The 18,535-nt window shown below is 38.3% G+C and overlaps 1 protein-coding gene across 1 annotated transcript in view; it reads left to right on the forward strand.

Moving 5' to 3' along the window:
• Nucleotides 1–18,535, forward strand: part of LOC131160985 (uncharacterized protein At3g06530) — a 66,410-nt gene that overhangs the window by 1,254 nt on the left and 46,621 nt on the right. The window contains exons 2-5 of the mRNA XM_058116851.1: nt 10,751–10,964; nt 11,058–11,153; nt 11,248–11,365; nt 11,511–11,684. Of these exons, the coding sequence (XP_057972834.1) occupies nt 10,751–10,964; nt 11,058–11,153; nt 11,248–11,365; nt 11,511–11,684 (602 nt within the window). The remainder of the gene's footprint in view (nt 1–10,750; nt 10,965–11,057; nt 11,154–11,247; nt 11,366–11,510; nt 11,685–18,535) is intronic.

The following is an 18,535-nucleotide window of genomic DNA, read 5'->3' on the forward strand; positions in this document are numbered from 1 at the left end:
TTTATTATTTGCACAATTTTCTATTTAATAATTTTTCTCTATGTTTTTTCCTTACTTTTCCTCACTAAGTGTCAGGTCATGGAGTTTTTTTCCCTGGAAACATAAATCTAGTTGTGAGGGCATAATACATATTTTTTTGATTAGTTAAAGGAATTTTTTAAAAGGGCATCAAGGGAAAGCCAACCTAGAATACACAGAGCCAGCTCTCTTGTATGCCTGCTGGAAACTGCAGTAATCCCCTGCTCTTTACTAGTTTGAAGTGGTGTGAGAGAGTTTTTGAACACTCTCCTGTTTCTTTCTTTCCAAGCATGCTAGAAATAGGAAGAGGGATGAGAGACAAAGCTTTTATCTTCTCCTTGGTAGCCCAAATCCCTTTCTGTGCCCAGAGCTCCCCTTGCACTGAGCTGGCAAAGACCCACCTTTGTCCGATTATGGTTAGAGTCATATTCCAAAGTTCCTTGTCTAGGGGCAATGAAGGAGGATATGCTCAATTGATTTTGCATCAGCCATGCGAAGAGAGCACGTATTGATGACGGTGAGCCCCCTTTTCTGCAAATTGTCCAAGATTATGATCTTTCCAAGGCTTGCCCTCTAAGCAAGAAAAGCTACCATTATAGGGGTACCTGTTTTCCAAATGTGAGTCCAAGGTAGATTGCTGTGGTTTGTTTCCATTGTTGAGAGCTTCCTATAGAAGGATCTGATCAAGAAGACCCCATTTTTGTCTATGGTCCATTTTGGTTGATTGGCTATGTTTTGGTGTTGAAAGATGTAAAAGGTGGGTATAAAAGTTGATGAGACGTGGAGTTCCCAATCCTCCACGTTTTTGAAAAAGGAAATGTTCCAGAAGATCCTTTGCTCTGAAATTTGAAGGTAATGAGTGATTAGAGTTTCCTTATCACGGGCCAAGTTGTATATAGTAGGACATAAGATGCTTAGGGCCTCCTAGTTGTGCCACATATCGTGCCAAAAGTAAATGTTGTCCCCATTCTCTACTTGAAATCTAATAAAATGGAAGAATTCACCCAGCCTTTCTTGATAAATTTCCACACTTGAACACCATGTGGACCTTTGACAGTCTGAGTAATCCATTCATTATGCTCTAACCCATATTTTGAGCAATGATAGCCTGCCAAAGATGGTCTTTCTCTTTGATAAATCTCCACAACCGTTTCCCAAGAAGTGCTTTATTGAAAGCGAGAAGGGACTTAAGCCCTAAGCATCTTGAGCAAATGGATTGTTTGATCATGAAGGTGAAATTTGAACTCCGTTCCCATGCTCCCCCATAGGAATCCCCTCCGAATTTCTTCAAGCCTCTTGACAATTGAAAGCGGAAGAGGGAAGAGAGATGTAGTTTATTGGGAGTCTTGCTGATTTTTTTTATCCTAGCTTGTTAGTAATTTTTTTTGGAGACTAGTTATGAACCTTAACAATGTGCAGACATTTCTTTTTGAATAGACATAATGCTTATCAATTTCAATAAAAATTATATTGGAAGCTAGTTAGTGAATTTTTATTGAGAATATTAACAAATTAATAATAAACTTGCAGGTCAAGATGAACGACTTCTTTGAATTGAACTGCATTAGACACAAATTTTCTGGTAATGGGCTAACAATGCACAATGAATCATGATAGAAGTTATAAGCAAAAATTTATTATTTGCAGCATGTTGTTGTGAAACCTTGGGAGATCGACGATAAAAGCTATCTATATTTTAAGAAGTTTAGGGAAAAGGGACTTGCATATGATTTTTATTGACTTAGAGAAAGCCTATGATAGAGTACCTAGGGAAGTTCTTTGGTGAGTTTTAGGAAAGAAAGGAGTTTGGAGTAGATACAATGAGTTCATTAAGGATATGTATGATAGAGTAACGACTAGTGTTAGGATTGTAGGAGGTGAGTTTAGAGAATTTCCAGGCACAATAAGGGTACATCAAGGTTCTACTCTGAGCCCTTATCTTATTCCTTTAGTGATTGATGAACTCACTAGGAATATTCAAAATACGGCCCGTTGGTATATGTTGTTTGTAGATGATATTGTCTTGATTAATGAAAGTAGGCATGGAGTAGAACCTAAGTTAGAACTTTGGAGAATCGCTTTAGAGTCTAAAGGTTTTATTTTGAGTATAAATAAGATAGAATATATGAAATGTAATTTCATTATTGTAAGGAGTATTGGGGGATAAGATTAAAGTTGATTATCAAGAAATTAATAGTAGTAGTTTTTGATACCTTGGATTTATTATGCAAGTGAAAGGAGAAATTGAAGAATACATAGGGTTAAAGTAGGTTCGATAAAATGGAGGAGTGCGTCATGTGTGCTGTGTGATCATAGAATACCTTTAAAATTAAAAGTAAAGTTCTATAAGATGGCTACTGTTCAAGGGTTTTCTTTGCCTGTGATTGGCATTCTAAACAAGCTAGGTCATGTGTCAAAATTATTGAATTTATCTTTGTGCTAGGAGGAGGGAGCTGAAGGGGGAGAATATATTACCATTTTTCCTTTAGGGAGTGAGGGAGACAATCAAGATCCTCAAGCCATATTGAAGGAGATGGGGATTAAATTGTTGAATCCTTTAGGGTAGGAGGTCAGTTTGTGTTTCTCCTAAGACTATGAGAGAAGGAAAAAAAGGTTTAGAAAGAGTTAACAAGTTCAGAAACTAAAATAATTATTTTGGGGGAAGAGGGAGGTAAAGGCCTAAAGGGTTAAGAGTCTTAAAAAGATGAGGTTAATGAGTTGGAATGTTAGATGGTTGCGATATTTAAAAATAGAGATTTAGTTTGGGGATTCGTTTTCCAGGTATGCTCATGATATTTTGTTATTGCAAGAAACTAAGCTAGAAGGAAATTGGATGAGGGGGAAAGGTAAGAATTTTTTGGTGTTGATTCCTGGAGGCTGAAAGGAATTGGATGGCAAAGCTTTGGGAATGAGTTCTGCAATTCACAGAGGAAATTAATCACAATTTTGAAGGAGCAGGCGTTCCAAGCACTTCAGCTCACAGATTGTGGAGTAAGGTGGTGATGGAAGGAAAGATAGGTGAAGGCTACTCAAGTATTCAACAATCAGAAAAATTGTGTCTTAGGAGTGGGGATTATCTGGGATTGAAGGAATTAGGGGTGCTGTTACCAGATTACAGTGCCATTAGATTGGAGGGAACATCCATAAGGTGCTGGGACATAGGGTTTCGGTGGTTGCTGCTAATATATCAGAGGCAGCTAGGGTTGTGATAGGGGATGACGGGGCTGCGGAGTCTGAGCCTGGTCGTCTGATACTCATCTTGGATTTGGGCCAGGTTTGTGAGAAAGGTTGTGCTTCTTTTTTAACCAAATATGGCCATTTGATAGGACAAGCTCGGTGTTTTGACGAAAATGCTATGGGCCTTTCTCTAGATTCAAATGAAGGCTCTTATAAACAGGGCTGTCACAGGTGTGCCTCATATCTAAAAAGGCCTAGCTCAAGGATATGGGTGATCAGGCCCTTCCCTTGCACAACTGTGCTTCTGAACAAGCCCACTTTTCTAGCCAGAATTAACATACGAGATGGGTATCCAGCAAGATGGTAGAAAAATACAAAATCTCTCTTCAGCCTCCAAATTAAGTACATAATGGATCAACATTCAGAGCATGATCAGGATACTTTTAATTTGGTTTTGAAGACAGTTTGTGATGAAAATGATGATAATAATGTAAGTGTTAGATTGGCTTTTTATTCTGGTTTTGCAGAGGAATTAGAGGCTGGTGCTGCAAGGATTAATAAAAAAGAAGAAGCTGGATTGGATAGTGAATCTGGTGTTTGAGGATTTAATTCTGAAAAATTTAAGCATCCTAAGATGTATGCTTGTCAAAGGGCTGCTATGACGGGTGCGGAAATGAGGAAATTGTTTGAAGCAATTCTGGTGAGATACAGCCAAAGATTATAAGGAGAGATTTTGAAGGAGAGTTGGGCATTGTGGAAGATACACCTGCTAAGATGAAAGGATGTAGCAAGTGATGGAGTAAGCAAAGGAAAGGAGACTAAGAAATGGGGAGATTTTTCGGATTACGATAGTGATGAGTGAAGATGGTTTGCTGTTGGATGAGATTCAGGAATATTATGGATATGTTTCTGATTCCTGTGATGTTCTTGGGGACCTATCATAATTCTTATGTACATCCTGCCTGGTTGGAAGGATATGAGCTAGTTCCTATTTTTGAGAACAATGGGTTGGATAATAAATTGCAGTACCATGATGGAATTTTACCTATACCAGTGGAGGTGATTTGTAGGAAGGACTTAGAAGCCCTAGATATAATGGATAAACTAGATTTTAAAATGTGTGGTGCTGGTGGAATTGAAGTGCGCTTTGACGGGGGTAAGTACAAAGCGAAGAAGGGTATGAAGGAGCTTGCAAATTTAAGGTGCTTGGTGAATTACGATGGAAAGGGATTGAAAATGGGTTTTCTTGGTTAGGAGTACTATTCGGCTATTTTTTATTTTATTTTATTTTTGATTTTCATTATTTTTATGTTTCTGTTTTTTATTTTTTTGGGTGGACCTCTTGTCCCCTTGGGCTGTAACTTCTCTTTTGTTATCAAATATACCTTCTTTTGTTATCTAAAAAAAAACTAAGCTAGAATGTGTGGATGGGGGATTGGGGAGATCTGGTCAGAGGGAAAGATTAAGCTATTCTTTCTCCATGTGGGCCATTTGGGGATTTTTTTTTGTGCGGGACACTCAGATGACGACTATGGTCCATCACGTTAAGCCCGCACCTCCTTCCTCTTTGCCCTTGGGCAAATGCTATTGGAGGTGGGGGGAGGGGCAGTTGTAGTTTACTTCAGTTTATGGTCCTTCTAGACCAACCTTTAGGTCCTTGGAAGAAGTTGGGGGCTGTGCATATGTTTTGTTATTCCAAGTGGGTAGTTTGGGAGACTTTTAACATAGTTAGATTCTCAACAAGAAACAAATGGGGTTTGAGATTCCCTTCCAGGTTGTAGTTTTTTGATAGGTTCATCAGTTCGTCTGAGGTGCGAGATATTTATTTGTAAAATGCTATGTTTACTTGGTCAGTGGGGAGGAAATGGGCATCCCCATTTCACCACATGGGATGGACGTGGGGACGTAAAAAGGGGATCGTGACTTATTGACATGATCGATTCCTTTTTAGGGATGAAGGGGGGGGGGATCAATTTCTGTATCTCATTAAAGAAACTCTTGCTAGGCCTTCTTCCAATTATTCTCTTGTTTGGTTGGAGTCTGGAGAGGTGAAGTCAGGTCTTACTCCTTTTCAATTTGAGAACATATGAATGGTTCATCATGGCTTTCGTCGATTTGTAAAGGAGACTTGGAGTAGTTGTGATGTTGTAGGTGGGGAGGGTTTTAGGTTTATGAAAAAACTTAAAGGGATTAAGAAGTGTTGAAGAAGTGGAACTTTTAAGTGTTCGGAGATGTTAGAATGAAAAAAAATGAGTATTTTGAGTTGACTGTTCTAGACAAGAAATAGATTGAGGATGGGCTTTTAGTAAAGAGGGAGCTAAGCAAATTAATTTGAAAGGATGAACTAGTGTGATTTGAAATGAGGCTAGGAGTTGGAGAGGCAAAAAATTAAGGTTTAAGTGGGTAAGGGAGGGGATTATAACCTAAAATTAAGGTGGCTAATGGGGAAATGAGACATAATTATATGAGAGAAATGGAATTGAGAAGTAAGGAGATAGTGAGTGCTGTTTGGTTGATATTAGAAGAGGCAACTAATTTCTTTAACAGTTTTATATTTAGGAGGATTTATAAAGGTCAATGATTGAGGAATTGGAGTGGAGTCTTATTTTGGAAACACATATGTTTCGGCTGGAGATGCCTTTTAAGGAGGTCAGTTTCGTAGTGCTTAGTGTAAAGATGCATAAGGCTTTAGGGGCCAGATGGGTTTAACATAGTTCAACACCCCCGCACCCCCTCCCTCGACAAAAAATAAAATAAAAACAAAAATAAGGGAGTGTTGGGATGCGGTGAGGGTGTTTTACAAGTTTCATTGAAGTGGAAAGGTGAGGAAAAATGTCAATTCTACCTTTATCACATTGATGCCTAAGGAAGGTACTTCAACTAAGGTGTCGGTTTTGGGCTACTCGTTAGAGTCTAGAATGTAAAGATCATTGCTAAGGTACTTGCTAATAGATCAAGCTTCATCCTGAGTGATACTATCTCTCTTCCTGGAGTGATTTTTTTGGGGGGTGGGGGGTGGGGTTGTAGTGTCGATGCTATTTTAGTTGCTAATGAGGTGGTGGAGGATGTTTGTTATGGAAAGAAGAAGGGCATTGTGTTCAAAGTGTTCAAATTAGATTTTGAGAAGGCTTATGATGGGGTTAGTTGGAACTTCTTGGATGGGAGGAAAGGGTTTGGAAATGGGTGGAGGAATTGAAAAAGGATGTTTATCTAATGCTTTATTTTTAGTGATAATTAATGTGCTGTCTAAAGAGTGGTTCAGGTCATTTGGGGTGGGGTTAGGTTGGGAGTTCCTCTATCTTCATTTTTATTTGTCCTTGCGATGGATGCATTTAGTAGGATACTAGGATGATTGATATGGATGTCGATTTTCTGGGGGGGTGTCTGTGGTTATGAGGGGTATTAAGGTGGGATGGGAGGAGGTGGTAGTTTCACATTTTCAGTTTGCTGATGGCACCATTATTTTTTTAGATGACCATGTTGACTCTTTTGCAAACATACCCACTACATTGCAGGTTTTTGAGAATGTCTCTAGTCTTAAAAGAGTTAATTTGGGGAGAGTGGAGTTGGGGTGGTTAATCTTGGCTCTGAGAGGGTTTTGGAGCTGACCTCCCTAGCTGGGTGTGGTGTTTTAGGGTGGCCTTGACTTATTTAGGAGTCTCTTTGGGAGGAAAATCATGCTCTTTAGCTTTTTGGAATCTTGTGGTGGCTATGGTAGTTAAGCGGTTGGATGGGTGAAAAGGTGCATTATTGTAGAATTACTCTCCCTCTTAGCTAGAGCGCTTTTATAGGTGATAGACAGATTTTTTGATGCTGCTTTAATAGCTAATGAGGTGGTTGAAGATGCTGTCCGTTGGAAAAAGAGGGGTCAAGTGCTGAGCTGGATTTTGAAAAAGCCTGTGATAGGGTGAACTAGAGTTTCTTGGACAAGGTTATGGATAGAAATGGTTTTGGTTTGATGTGGAGGGATTGGATTAGAGGATGCTTATCTTCTGTGATCTTCTCTGTTTTAGTTAATGGCGAGGCTAGGTTGGTTTCATGCGTCTAGGGGTCTTAGACAGGGGGATCCCCTCTCACTTTTTCTCTTTACTATTGTAGTTGATGGTTTGGGTAGGTTGATTGAGAGAGGAGTTGATAGAGGGCTGGTGGAGGTGATTAAGGTGGGAAATGAGGTGTGTTTCATTTCACATCTCCAATTTGCAGATGATACTAGTGACTATTCTCTTCCTTACAAATAACATGGGTTATTTTTCTAATTTGCTAACTATCCTTCAGGTTTTTGGGAAAGTTTCTGGTTTGAAGATTAACTTTTTCAAGAGTGGTCTAGTGGGCCTTGGCATTGATGTTGACCCTTCTGTTAGGGTTGCGGATCGTGTGGTTTGGAACTGGCAGATTAATTATTTAGGTGTTCCCTTAAGTGGTAATCCTATAACTGATTCTTTCTAGGATCTTGTTTTTGAGTGTGGCTAGGAGATTGGACATGTGGAAAGGAGCATTTTTCACCTTAGGTGTTGGATTACTCTTATCCATGCATGTCTTTCTTCCATTCCATTGTATTATCTCTCTTTTTAGAATTTTTGTGAAAGGGGCACGCATGCTTGAGAAAGTCATGAGGGATTTCTTGTGGTTGAGTGGGGGAGGGACAGAGAGTCAAAGAGATCACCTTGTAGGTTGGGAGATTGTGTGTAGGTCTAAAAGGGAGGGAATTCTGGGTAGGGAAATGGTTATGGCTCTTTGCTTTAGAATCTAATTCTCTTTGGCATAAGGTAATTTGTAGCAAATTTGGTCTATTACAGAATGGATGGGATGAGAAAGTTAGCTTTAATATTACTCATGTGAGTCCTTGGAGGTTTATATCTTGGATTAATGAACATTGCTTTCCTTATATCTAGTACATCGTGGGTAATGACAACTGAATTCGTTTTTGGGAGGACTTTTGGATTGGAGAGATGCTGTTGGCTAGTGCTTTTTCCCGTCTTTATTGAGTCTCTATTCTTCATGATACCCCAATTTCTGTTTTTTTTTGGCAAGAGGATAGTCTCCCTTGGAATTTCCATTTTGGGAGGAATCTCAATGATAGAGAGATTGATGAATTGGCTCTTTTAACCAGTTTACTTGATTCTTTTCACGTTAATTTGCGGAATGATAAAAGGTTTTTGAGTTTGGATCCTTCTGGGGATTTCTCTTGTAAATCTTCTTTCTCTTATTTGACTTGTAACCCTAATGAGGATCCTTTTGGTCTTTGATTTGGAAAGCTAACGCTCCCTAAAAAATAATAGCTTTTATTTGGATTATGGTACTTGATAGAACTATTTCTAATAATGTGCTTCAGAAGAGAAGGCTTAATAAGGCCCTACGACCAGATGTTTGTGTCCTTTGTTTGAGTAGTGGGGAGACTTGCTCACGCTTGTTTCTTCATTGCCCCTTTACTTATGTTGTTTGGAACAAATTATTTGGTATGTGGACTGGAGTTGCTTCTCCACTTTGAAGGCTCTTTGCTCCATCTCTTTTAGAGGTTTTGGAAAAGGCAAGGATAGAAAAGCCTTGTGGTGATGCACCATTATGGCTGTTATTTGGTGTGTTTGGTTGGAGAGAAATGCCCGAAATTTCTAAGGGGTGGCCACAACTAATAATTTGGTTTGGGGTGGAGTGGTTTATCTTGCATCATTATGGGTGTTGGCTAATGGCTGTTTTTGTCTGGGAGACCTGCAGCAGGACTGGTTGGCTCTGCTTCATTTACTTGTCTTTCAGATTATGATGATCTCCTGGTGTAATTTTTTGTTATTGTTTTAAAGGTAGGATTTCTTATGCTTCTTGTTTTCATGTCTTTTACACTTTTTCCTTTTGTTGTACATTCTTATTTCTTCTAATAGATTTCATTGTTTATTGAAAAAAGGCCAGCTTATCTACCATTCCTCTCTATTTTGTTTTATCTCTTTTTAGTATTTCAGGAGGGGTAAACTGTAGACCATAAGCTTGAGAGGATCAAGAGGGATTTTCTTTGGTCATGTGTAGGGACTAGGGAGAGGAGACATCATTTAGTTATGTGGGAGGTGGTGTGCAGGTCGAAGGAGGAGGGTGGGTTGGGTCTTGTTCATTTGGTGTATGAAAACACTGCCCTTTTAGCTAAATGATTATGGCAGTTTCCCTGGAGGTAAACTTGCTTTGGCCCAAAGTTATAAAAAGTAAATTTGGCTTACAAGAGAATGGCTGGGATTCTGATTTGGGTTTAGAAGTTCTTCTGATAGTCCTTAGAGGTTCATTTCACAGCTTTACCCTTTCTTTCCTCTAACAAAGTTCAGGGTCGAGCTAATCATATTTGGTTTTAGGAAGATATTGGTGGAGGAGGCTGCATTGTCCTGTTCCTTTGCTTGATTCTATTGTCTTTCTTCTTGCCATAATGATGTGATCTCCTGCTTTCTTATTCTTAGAAGGATCTTGGAGTTTTCATTTTAGAAGGGTTTGAATGATATAGAGTTGGAGGAGCTTTCTTCTTTGTTCATATCCAGTAGGGGTGCTGGTAAAATTTGGCAGTTGGATTCATTGGGGGGATTGCTCATGTGATCTTCTTCTTATTCTTCTTCTTCTTTTTTCCACCCTCCAGTTAAGGTTGATTTGTCCTTTCCTCTTTATCGCGGCATATGGGTTGCTAAAGCTGCTTCTAAGATAAATGCATTTGTTTGGATGGTGGCCCTTAATACTGCTAACACCAACAATCTGTTGTGGACTAGGAGGCATTCTAAAGCTTCATCTCTAGATATGTGTCTTGTGTGGGAGTAGTTTGTATCTACCCATTAGTTTGTATCTATCCATTCATTTGCATGAAAGGAGTCTGGGATACAACACTATTTGGAGTTTGCAGCAACGCCAACAATCTGTTGTGGAGTCTGTCTCTTGTGTGGGAGTATCTCCGAGGATGCTTCTCATTTGTTTCTACCTGTTCATTTGCATGGGGATTGTGGAATACACTATTTGGAGTTTGCAGCGAAGTGTGGGTATGTCCGAAGTCGGTGGTGATGCTCTTGAGTTGTTCTTTTGTTGGTTTTGGCTAGGGTAAGAATTGAGCAGCTGTGGAGGTGTTCTCTCTTTGCTGTTTTATGGAGAATTTGGTTGGAAAGGAATGCTCTAAACTTTTCTGGAAAGACTGAATGGATCTTCTTTGGGACAGAGTGCTTTTTTTGGATTCTCTTTGGGCTTATAGTGTGGGCTGTTTAAAGAGCTTCTGTTTTTCAAAATGTTAACTGACACTGGTTGGCTTTATTAAAATGTCACTGGTTTTTTTTTTAAATGTTTGAGGACTTCTTGTTCCCTTTTTTGCATTTCTTCTTGCTAGTTACAATAAGGCTTTTTTTTTTTTTCTATTTAAAAAGTTGAACCATATCATGTGTACTCTTCCAGGCCTAATACAATTACTTTATTTGGCTGAGTGGATTATTTTGTTTTGAGCCAATGAATGGACCTTGAATTCTTTATCTTTTCCTCAAATTTGAGATTCCTGGTTTATGTGTTGAAGCTTGGTGATTCTTATAAGCACATCTGGTTTGCAAATTTTCAGGTTTAGAGGTTCTTTTAGGCATTGATGTACATTTTAGAAACTATAAGAATGACTTATTTAGCCACAAAAGTAGAGAGTTGGATAGAGAACTGATGGGCATTGAAGAAAACAACCGCATTAATGGATCAATAAGTTCATATTTGCGGTTACTATCTGGACACCTTCAACTACCTTCTGCACTTAAAACACTGGAATACTTGATACGCAAATACAAGTGAGTATTAAAAGTCAGTGTTGTATTAGTATTGTAATTTGTTTTTGTTTTTATTTTTTGTTTTGAGTGATATGATATTTGTTGGAATTACAGGATTCAAGTATACAACATGGAAGAAATGATCCTTTGTGCTTTGCCTTATCATGACACCCATGTTTTTGTGCGAATTGTTCAGTTACTTGATACAGGGTGAGGAAAATCATAGTTATGATTTATTTGCATTTGTGTAATAGCCCTGCGACGCTCTTTTCTCCTCCTGATGTCTTGTATTCTTGTGGTGTAGAAATAGTAAATGGAAATTTCTAGATGGTGTTAAAGCATCTGGTGCTCCACCACCTAGACAGGTCATAGTGCAGCAATGCATACGTGACATGGGGGTTTTGGAGGTTCTATGTAACTATGTGAGTTTTAACTGCATCAACTTTAGTTTTTTTTGATAAAAAAATGCTTGCCATTTTAATATAATTGTTTCCTCATAATTTTTTTTTTTCATAACTTATCATTTTCCTCCCTTCTGGTCATCATGAATTGATTGTTTTCCTGCAGGCATCTCCATCAAAGAAGTATCAGCCCTCAAGGCCTGTCATCAGCTTTTGCACAGCAATTGTTGTTGAGGCTCTGGGCTCTGTCACAACTGTTGACAATGATGTTGTGAAGAGAATTCTTCCATTTGTTGTTTCTGGACTTCAGCATGGTGCAAAAGGAGGCCCAGATCATAAGGTGCATGTTAATGAGTAAAGAGGACTTTATTTTTCTACATTATAGTAGACAGTTTGAAAAAAAAATCCTTGACGTCCCTATCCTAAAAAAACAGGAATTTTTTTTTAAAAGACATACAAACAGAAAACAAACAAGGAAACAAATAAAAGATAATGATAAAGTTACACGTAAATTTCACTGTGGATTATAATTTATAGAACAGGAGATGTTTTTTTGGCTTCTTGACATAGAATCAATATGCAAACCTCTAACCTATCTATTTAAGACCTGCGCTTCTAGAATCATGCTTTTTTAATATCTTGGAAGGTACTTAATGGGGAGTGTTCAGCTTGCATACGAGAAATATTCGTGGTGTTTTTGGAAAAAAAATTCAAAGAATTTGAGGTCTGAAGTTGACATTGAGCGAAGCATTATGATTGCAAGCCATTGGAGAGTCGTAAAATATCTTGTATAGCAAGTTATATTAAGTTTATTGTAGTTTAGGTTTTAGCTTCTTACATGTCAATATCTTAAATTCTCCATGCTAGTTAGGATTTCCAATAGTATATAAGAGGTAGATGTGATTTTTCTACAAAAAAGTTTCAATGGTGAAATAGCTTTGAATATTTGACAATTGATCGGGACTAGAATAAGCTTTTGAAATGGAAAATGAGAGAGTATTCTACTTAAATGCTGATTGTTTGTTGGACCTTTTGAGCAGGGTACTTTTTTCTATTTTTAGGAACTCTTTGTTGGTTTGTTGATGCCAAAGAGAAGGAAAATTGGGTGGGGTAGGAAGAAGTGAGTGTTCTAAGGATTTAGACTAAGGGGGCTTTCGGTAAAATTAAGTGTTGACTGAACACTGAAATCAAGTATGATTTAATGAACCAGTTCTGAATTGAACTTGAACCGGTTATTGAATCTAAAATCTGAATTATTTTGACTGTTTGATGTCTAATATTTTAATATATGTTGTTTTCAATTTTAACCTTCTCAATGCTTAGTAGCATAATATTAGATAAATTAATAAGCAATTACATAAGCTAAAGTTTTTAGTTTAACATAAATAATATTTTCTTGTCATATATTGAATTAATAATTATAAATAAAAATAATGTAATTTATTGTTGTAAAAAAATAGTGTTTATTATTTTAATTTTAATCACTTGTCTATTGTGTGTATTTTTTTTTTGTTATTTTCATTTTTTAAGGGATAAAATTGAACAGTAGACCTTTGAATCTGAGTCAAAAATGTTTCCATCTCTGGTTCTATTAGAAGAATTTTAAGAAATTCAGAGCTGCCACCACATGTTCGAATGTATAACCAGTTCACTTATTCAGTGAACTAGTTCAGAGTTTAGACATGATCTCTATTTAGAGGCCATTCAGATCAAACAAACGCTCCCTAATTGCATTCAACTAGCAATGGGAAGCAATAAATGAAAATCACAGCCAAGCACACAAGCAACTAAGCAATACAAAGGACTTATAATGGTAGAGATAGGAGGAAGAGTGCAAATGAGTTTGTAGTGGTTTAGCTCAACATGCATCCTACGTCTACTTCTCAAGGATCCTCTTTGAGAATTTCACTAGTCCAATCTTCTTTGTGCAAAGATCAAGCCAATTACCCATGAATTAGGGAGGGTAATTGGAGGAATATGGGTTGCTGGATGACGAGATGGTGCTAGAAGGGTTCAATTGAGTAAAGTAAAGGAGATTTTCATGAGAGAGGATATTAGTTGGAGAGAGAAGTCTATATTCAAATGGATTAAGGAATGTGATTGTAATTCTCAGAACCTCAATTGTTTTGGAGGGTGGTTAATGGGAAAAGGAGAAAGTTTCAAATATGAGTTAAGAGTTAGAGATTCTGGCGTCATGTTACTTGAGAGGCCTTAGGCAAATAGGTGAAGTTATTACGAAGAGTTGTATACTTAGGAAGCTCAAGACCTCAGGTTAGGTCGCTGGGGACATTTGATGTTGAGGAGGTCAAATCTACAGAAGAGATTTAGTAAGGAAGAGGGGGAAGAAATGCAAACTTACAAACTAACATTTGGGCAAGTCCCAACTTACAAAAGAAAAAGACAAAAAAAAAAAAAAAAAAAAAAAAAAAAACGTAGCAGAACTATTTAAAAAGCCTCTTTTACACAAAACCTTCCCATCATAGTTTATAGAACTCTTAAGAATGGCTGGCTCTAATTGTACGTTTTCATCTTTCCCTTTTCATAATCCTATCCAACATCCTTTTCTCTTTGAGCCAATAACCACATGCTCATCATTTCCATTTCTTTTGGACCAGCAAAAATAGGATTCATTAGAGGCCACCTAGGGGGTGCCAGCCAAGTGCATAAAAAGGAAGACTCGCCTGTCACACAATGTGTCTATGGAATCAAGAATTGTGTGTGTGTCTAACATATATAAAGCACTGTATTTCTATACCAACTGGTGAGGGTGGTGTGCCTTCTATCTTTGAGAACTATGAGTGTACATCTTATTCTCCAATTTCATAGCAGTAACCCAACACTGACCAACCAGAGTGGTGACCAGATTCCTAAGGTTTTTGGTTCTAGAGCACTGAAGGATGATGTGTTCATGAATTCAGCATCTTCCTCACAAAAAACCTTCTGTTAACTAAAGTTATCCCGCCCTTTTTGGTTGTTAATGATAAGAATCATCCTATAGTCCCTTTTAAGATTTAAGCTTCCATTTGGACTTGGGTTCTCAACAGGGTTAATACGAACGACTTGCTTCAGACTAGGAGGCCTCACAAAGCTCTCAGGCCAGATGTTTGCATGATGTGTTGAGAGGAGAATGAAGCTAATTGTCATTTATTTTTGCATTGTGACATGGCGAGATTTTTGTTGAACAATCTGTTTTCCTGTTTTAGTGAAGTTTGACTGTTTGGGCGGCACTGCAGATTGCTCATGAGTTCATAGCAGTGCATTTTTGGGATTTTAGAAGGAATAGGAAAAAGAAAAGGTTTCGAAATTGTGCAGATTTTGCTATTTTATGGATATTTGGCTTGAAATGAACACCAGAATTTTTAGAGATCAGAAGACTCCTCCAATTTTGATTTCAGAGAAAGATGCGTTTTTGGCCCACGCTTTTGGGGTTTTTGAGTGTCTTATGCTGTTTGATATCCATAGTGACCAGAAAGCAGCATTGATGGAAATATTTTGTATTTTCTCTTTCCTGTTTTTGGTTTGTTTTGGAGTATGGATATCCTAACCTCTTCTCTGTAAGTGTTTTTCTTTTTACTTTAATGCAGTTTTTGTTATCTTAAAAAGAACCCTCCTAAAGTTGAGTGATCGTGCATTTGGTGATGACTCCCTCTCTTATTCTGTCCAGGCTCAACTTTGCTTCCATCCAAAAGAATCCTCCCAAAGTTGCCTCCTTCACAAATAAAGCAACTTTTTTGGGGGCTCGAGGTTTTCAAATGGGTCTCCTGGGGAAGTTGTTTCTGGTATTAGTGTATGTATTCAGCATTCTGTACTATGAGCTGACTGACATGTTGGTTGAGGGGCCACTTGGGCTTCATTTGGTGTACCATGATAAAGAACTCTATATACATGTTAATGTAACAATGTGTGCACAAGGCTCACGATGCCATCAGGGGTCTGCAGAGGGCATGATGTGTGCAGTCTTACAGGCTTACCTCCACACTTGGAGAGAATGTTTCCACGACTTGAACATCTGACCTTTCGTAACATCCTTACATTGGGTCAAGGCCTGTCCTCAAATATCAAGGTTCCCACATCATTGGGGGGTCTGGGAAGGGCATGCTATATGCAGTCTTATCTCCACTCTTAGAGAGACTGTTTAGGATTTCTATATAGACAACAAAAAATTCAATGAATCTGGCACGCTCCCAATTGTGGTGGGCATTTCTCGCTAAGGGAATATCCCAGGTTACTCAATTGTCTATAATGAAGGTTTGTACTCATCGGAGCATCTGTATGCTTGGCCAGGCTGAAAATTTAGGAGACTTGGTGCTAAGTGGAGTGAGGCTGCACCATGTGTCATGCCAAGAGAAAATATTGTTTCCTTCTCTCAATTTAATGTGAATAAATGTTAAGAAGTCTCCGCAGCTTTTCCTGATCTATGTCCAAGTTTCCACCCCATAAGTTCCTTGACTTCCATGGAAGTCCCATCCATTGTGGTCAAGGCTATACTTTGAAGCAAAGATCTTCCTCTGATACAGATTCTTTTTCATTCACAAATCTCCGTAGCCATTGGTTGGGGTGTGGGGGTTGGGGGCTTTGTTGAACATTTTTGTGAGAGACTTGAGACCCAGACCGCCATTTTAGTTGCTTGACAATCTCCATGTAACCGAGTAGAGCTTGAACTCCTTACCCGTGACTCCCTAGAGGAATCTTTTATAAATATCTTCAAGTCTTTTGGGCACTGAGCATGGCACGTGGAAGAGGAACATGTAATACACCAGGAGGTTTGAGAGCTTGATGAGGGAGGTTCTTCCTATTTTAGAGAGGTAATTTCTCTTTCAGCCAGCGAGTTTTCTTATCACATCTTTTGAGGTTCCCAAACTTTTCTATCTTTAAGTTTGTTTCTGAGAGGAAGTTGTAAATTATTCAATGGAAAGATCCTTGCTTGTGGCCCCAAAATTTCAGTAAGGAAAATGCCATCGGCCCCCACTATTTGTAATAAGCTCATGTTTACTGTACTTGACCTTTAATAAGTTGCATCAAAGCAGAGAAGGATACATCTTAAATTGAGAATTTGTTGAGTTTCTGCCTGACAAAATTGTAAGCTGTCATCTGCAAACAAGACATTAGAAACTTCTGTTTCCATACCATTTCTTTGAACTCTATGCCCTTCAAAAAGACCTGTCTGTGCAACTTTTTGCAGCATAAGACTCAAGACTTCCATAACCTTGATAAATGACTAAGGAGAGTGGGGATGACCTTGCCACACTCATAAAATTCTACAGGAGCTGAAGAAGCCTGAGGGGCAGCCATTGATGAGAATGGAGAAGTACGGCGTGGTGATACACATTGTTGGATCCATTTGCACCATAAATCCCCAAAAGCCATTTATGAAAGAATGTGTAGATGTGTAAAAGAAAGTCCCAGTCCACATGATCAAAAGCTTTTTCAATTTCAAGTTCTCTAGATTAAGAATCCACTGTTTCAGAGGATTGACATCTGCCTCCATAATCTGTTTTCCCTCGACAAGGGTATGTTGGCGCTGACCAATAACTTCCACAATCGCTTTCTTGAGTATATAATTTCCATGAGATGTATAGCTTCAATATGGTTCTTCCTCCTTTGGATAGGTGGGAGTGGGTGAGACACCATTTTCTTTAATCTCAGTTACCACTGCCTTGATCGTACCACTATTCTTAAATAATTTTCCTTCATTCTCAAAGAACCCCTTTGATCCTCATTTTAGGAGTGTCAAACACAAGGAGTGATCCAGAGAACAAGAATTTGAGAGACAACCATATTGTTACGAATTTGTCCAATAATAATCAACTATCACAACCAAATGACTATCACTCCTCTCATCTGTCCCACCACACTATTTCTTAGCCACCAAAGTCAGTCCTCCCTTACAACCTCTCTCTCCAGAACCGCTCCTTGTATCAACCCCACTGGAGAAAAAACCTCCATCACAAAGCGGCCAATTGAAACTAACCTTACTCTATAGGGTCAGTATATTTTTTCCAAACTCTCTTAGCACTCAACTGTAGATTAAGACGTTAAAAATTTGTGCGCATCCCAGAGCACTATTGCTTTGCCCTTGGACAGATATCAACCTTATTGGACCTTGCCAAAGAAGCTCATTTTTTAGCATTATTAGAAGCCTTCTAACTTCTACTTCTATTTTCTGCAATTTCATAATTAGGATGTCTCTGAGACTGACTCTCAGCCTGAATATCACTTCTGCAATGTTTTTGTCATACAATTGTTTTTTGTTTGCATATGCTCTCACTTTGCCCAAAGACATCCCTGATCTGTCTTCATAATCTTCTTCCAAAATGGTTTCTTCTCTGCATTTCTGAACGAATACCATTTGTTGGCACATCATCTCCCATTCCTCCAGATCCCATGGCCTATCAGTGTTCTTCTGTGAAGCTTCTCAAGCCATCACCTCTTAAGTCTCCTAGAACAAAAACAGAAAGTCTTTTCCTATTCTACCCCAACCCTAAAGACTCCCTTCACAGGCCTAATCGCCATATGGTAATAAACTCTCCCAAATCGTCTTCTGCCAAAAAAAAATTTCCCTAACCTACAAATATCCGGGATAAACAATCAGAGGGCCATTTTGCTGACACTGATGATACCCTTTCCCAATGATTGTGAACCAGATTTGGCTCGAGTAGAAAGATGAAACAATCTTCCTCCACTTTCTTCAGTCTTGATTTCTTTTATGGAAGATTTTACCCAGAGTGGGGAACGTGATGGTTTCAGATTATTTTTCTTCCAAAATAGTTGACAAGTGAGAGGGAGAGAAATGCAGTACTCAGTTTGGAAGGTTTTACCCAATTATTGCAAAGATCAGGTTCAGGTTTTCAGCCCTTCTCTGTTTCTGATCAAATATTTGGAAAGCTAAGGGTCTGTTCAGTCGTGGAAAACAATTTCCATTTTTAATGTTCCAAAGAATTAGGAAAATGCCACCTTGGTTTCCAATTTGTCAACATTTGTATAATAAATCTGAAAACAATGAAAATTTGTTTTCCTGCTTTTTCTATTAAAATGTTAGAAAACTGGACAACAAGGTGACATTTTTGTAATTGTTTGGAAAAGTTAAAATGGAAAATAAAAACTGTTTGCCACACCTGAACATGCTCTAAGATTCCCTCTGAGATTAGGGCTCTCATGTGGACTTTGGTTCTTAAAAAAAGGGAGGAGGCC

This window comes from Malania oleifera, chromosome 7 (genome assembly GCF_029873635.1).
Source record: "Malania oleifera isolate guangnan ecotype guangnan chromosome 7, ASM2987363v1, whole genome shotgun sequence".
In the NCBI taxonomy this organism is placed as follows: Eukaryota; Viridiplantae; Streptophyta; class Magnoliopsida; order Santalales; family Ximeniaceae; genus Malania; species Malania oleifera.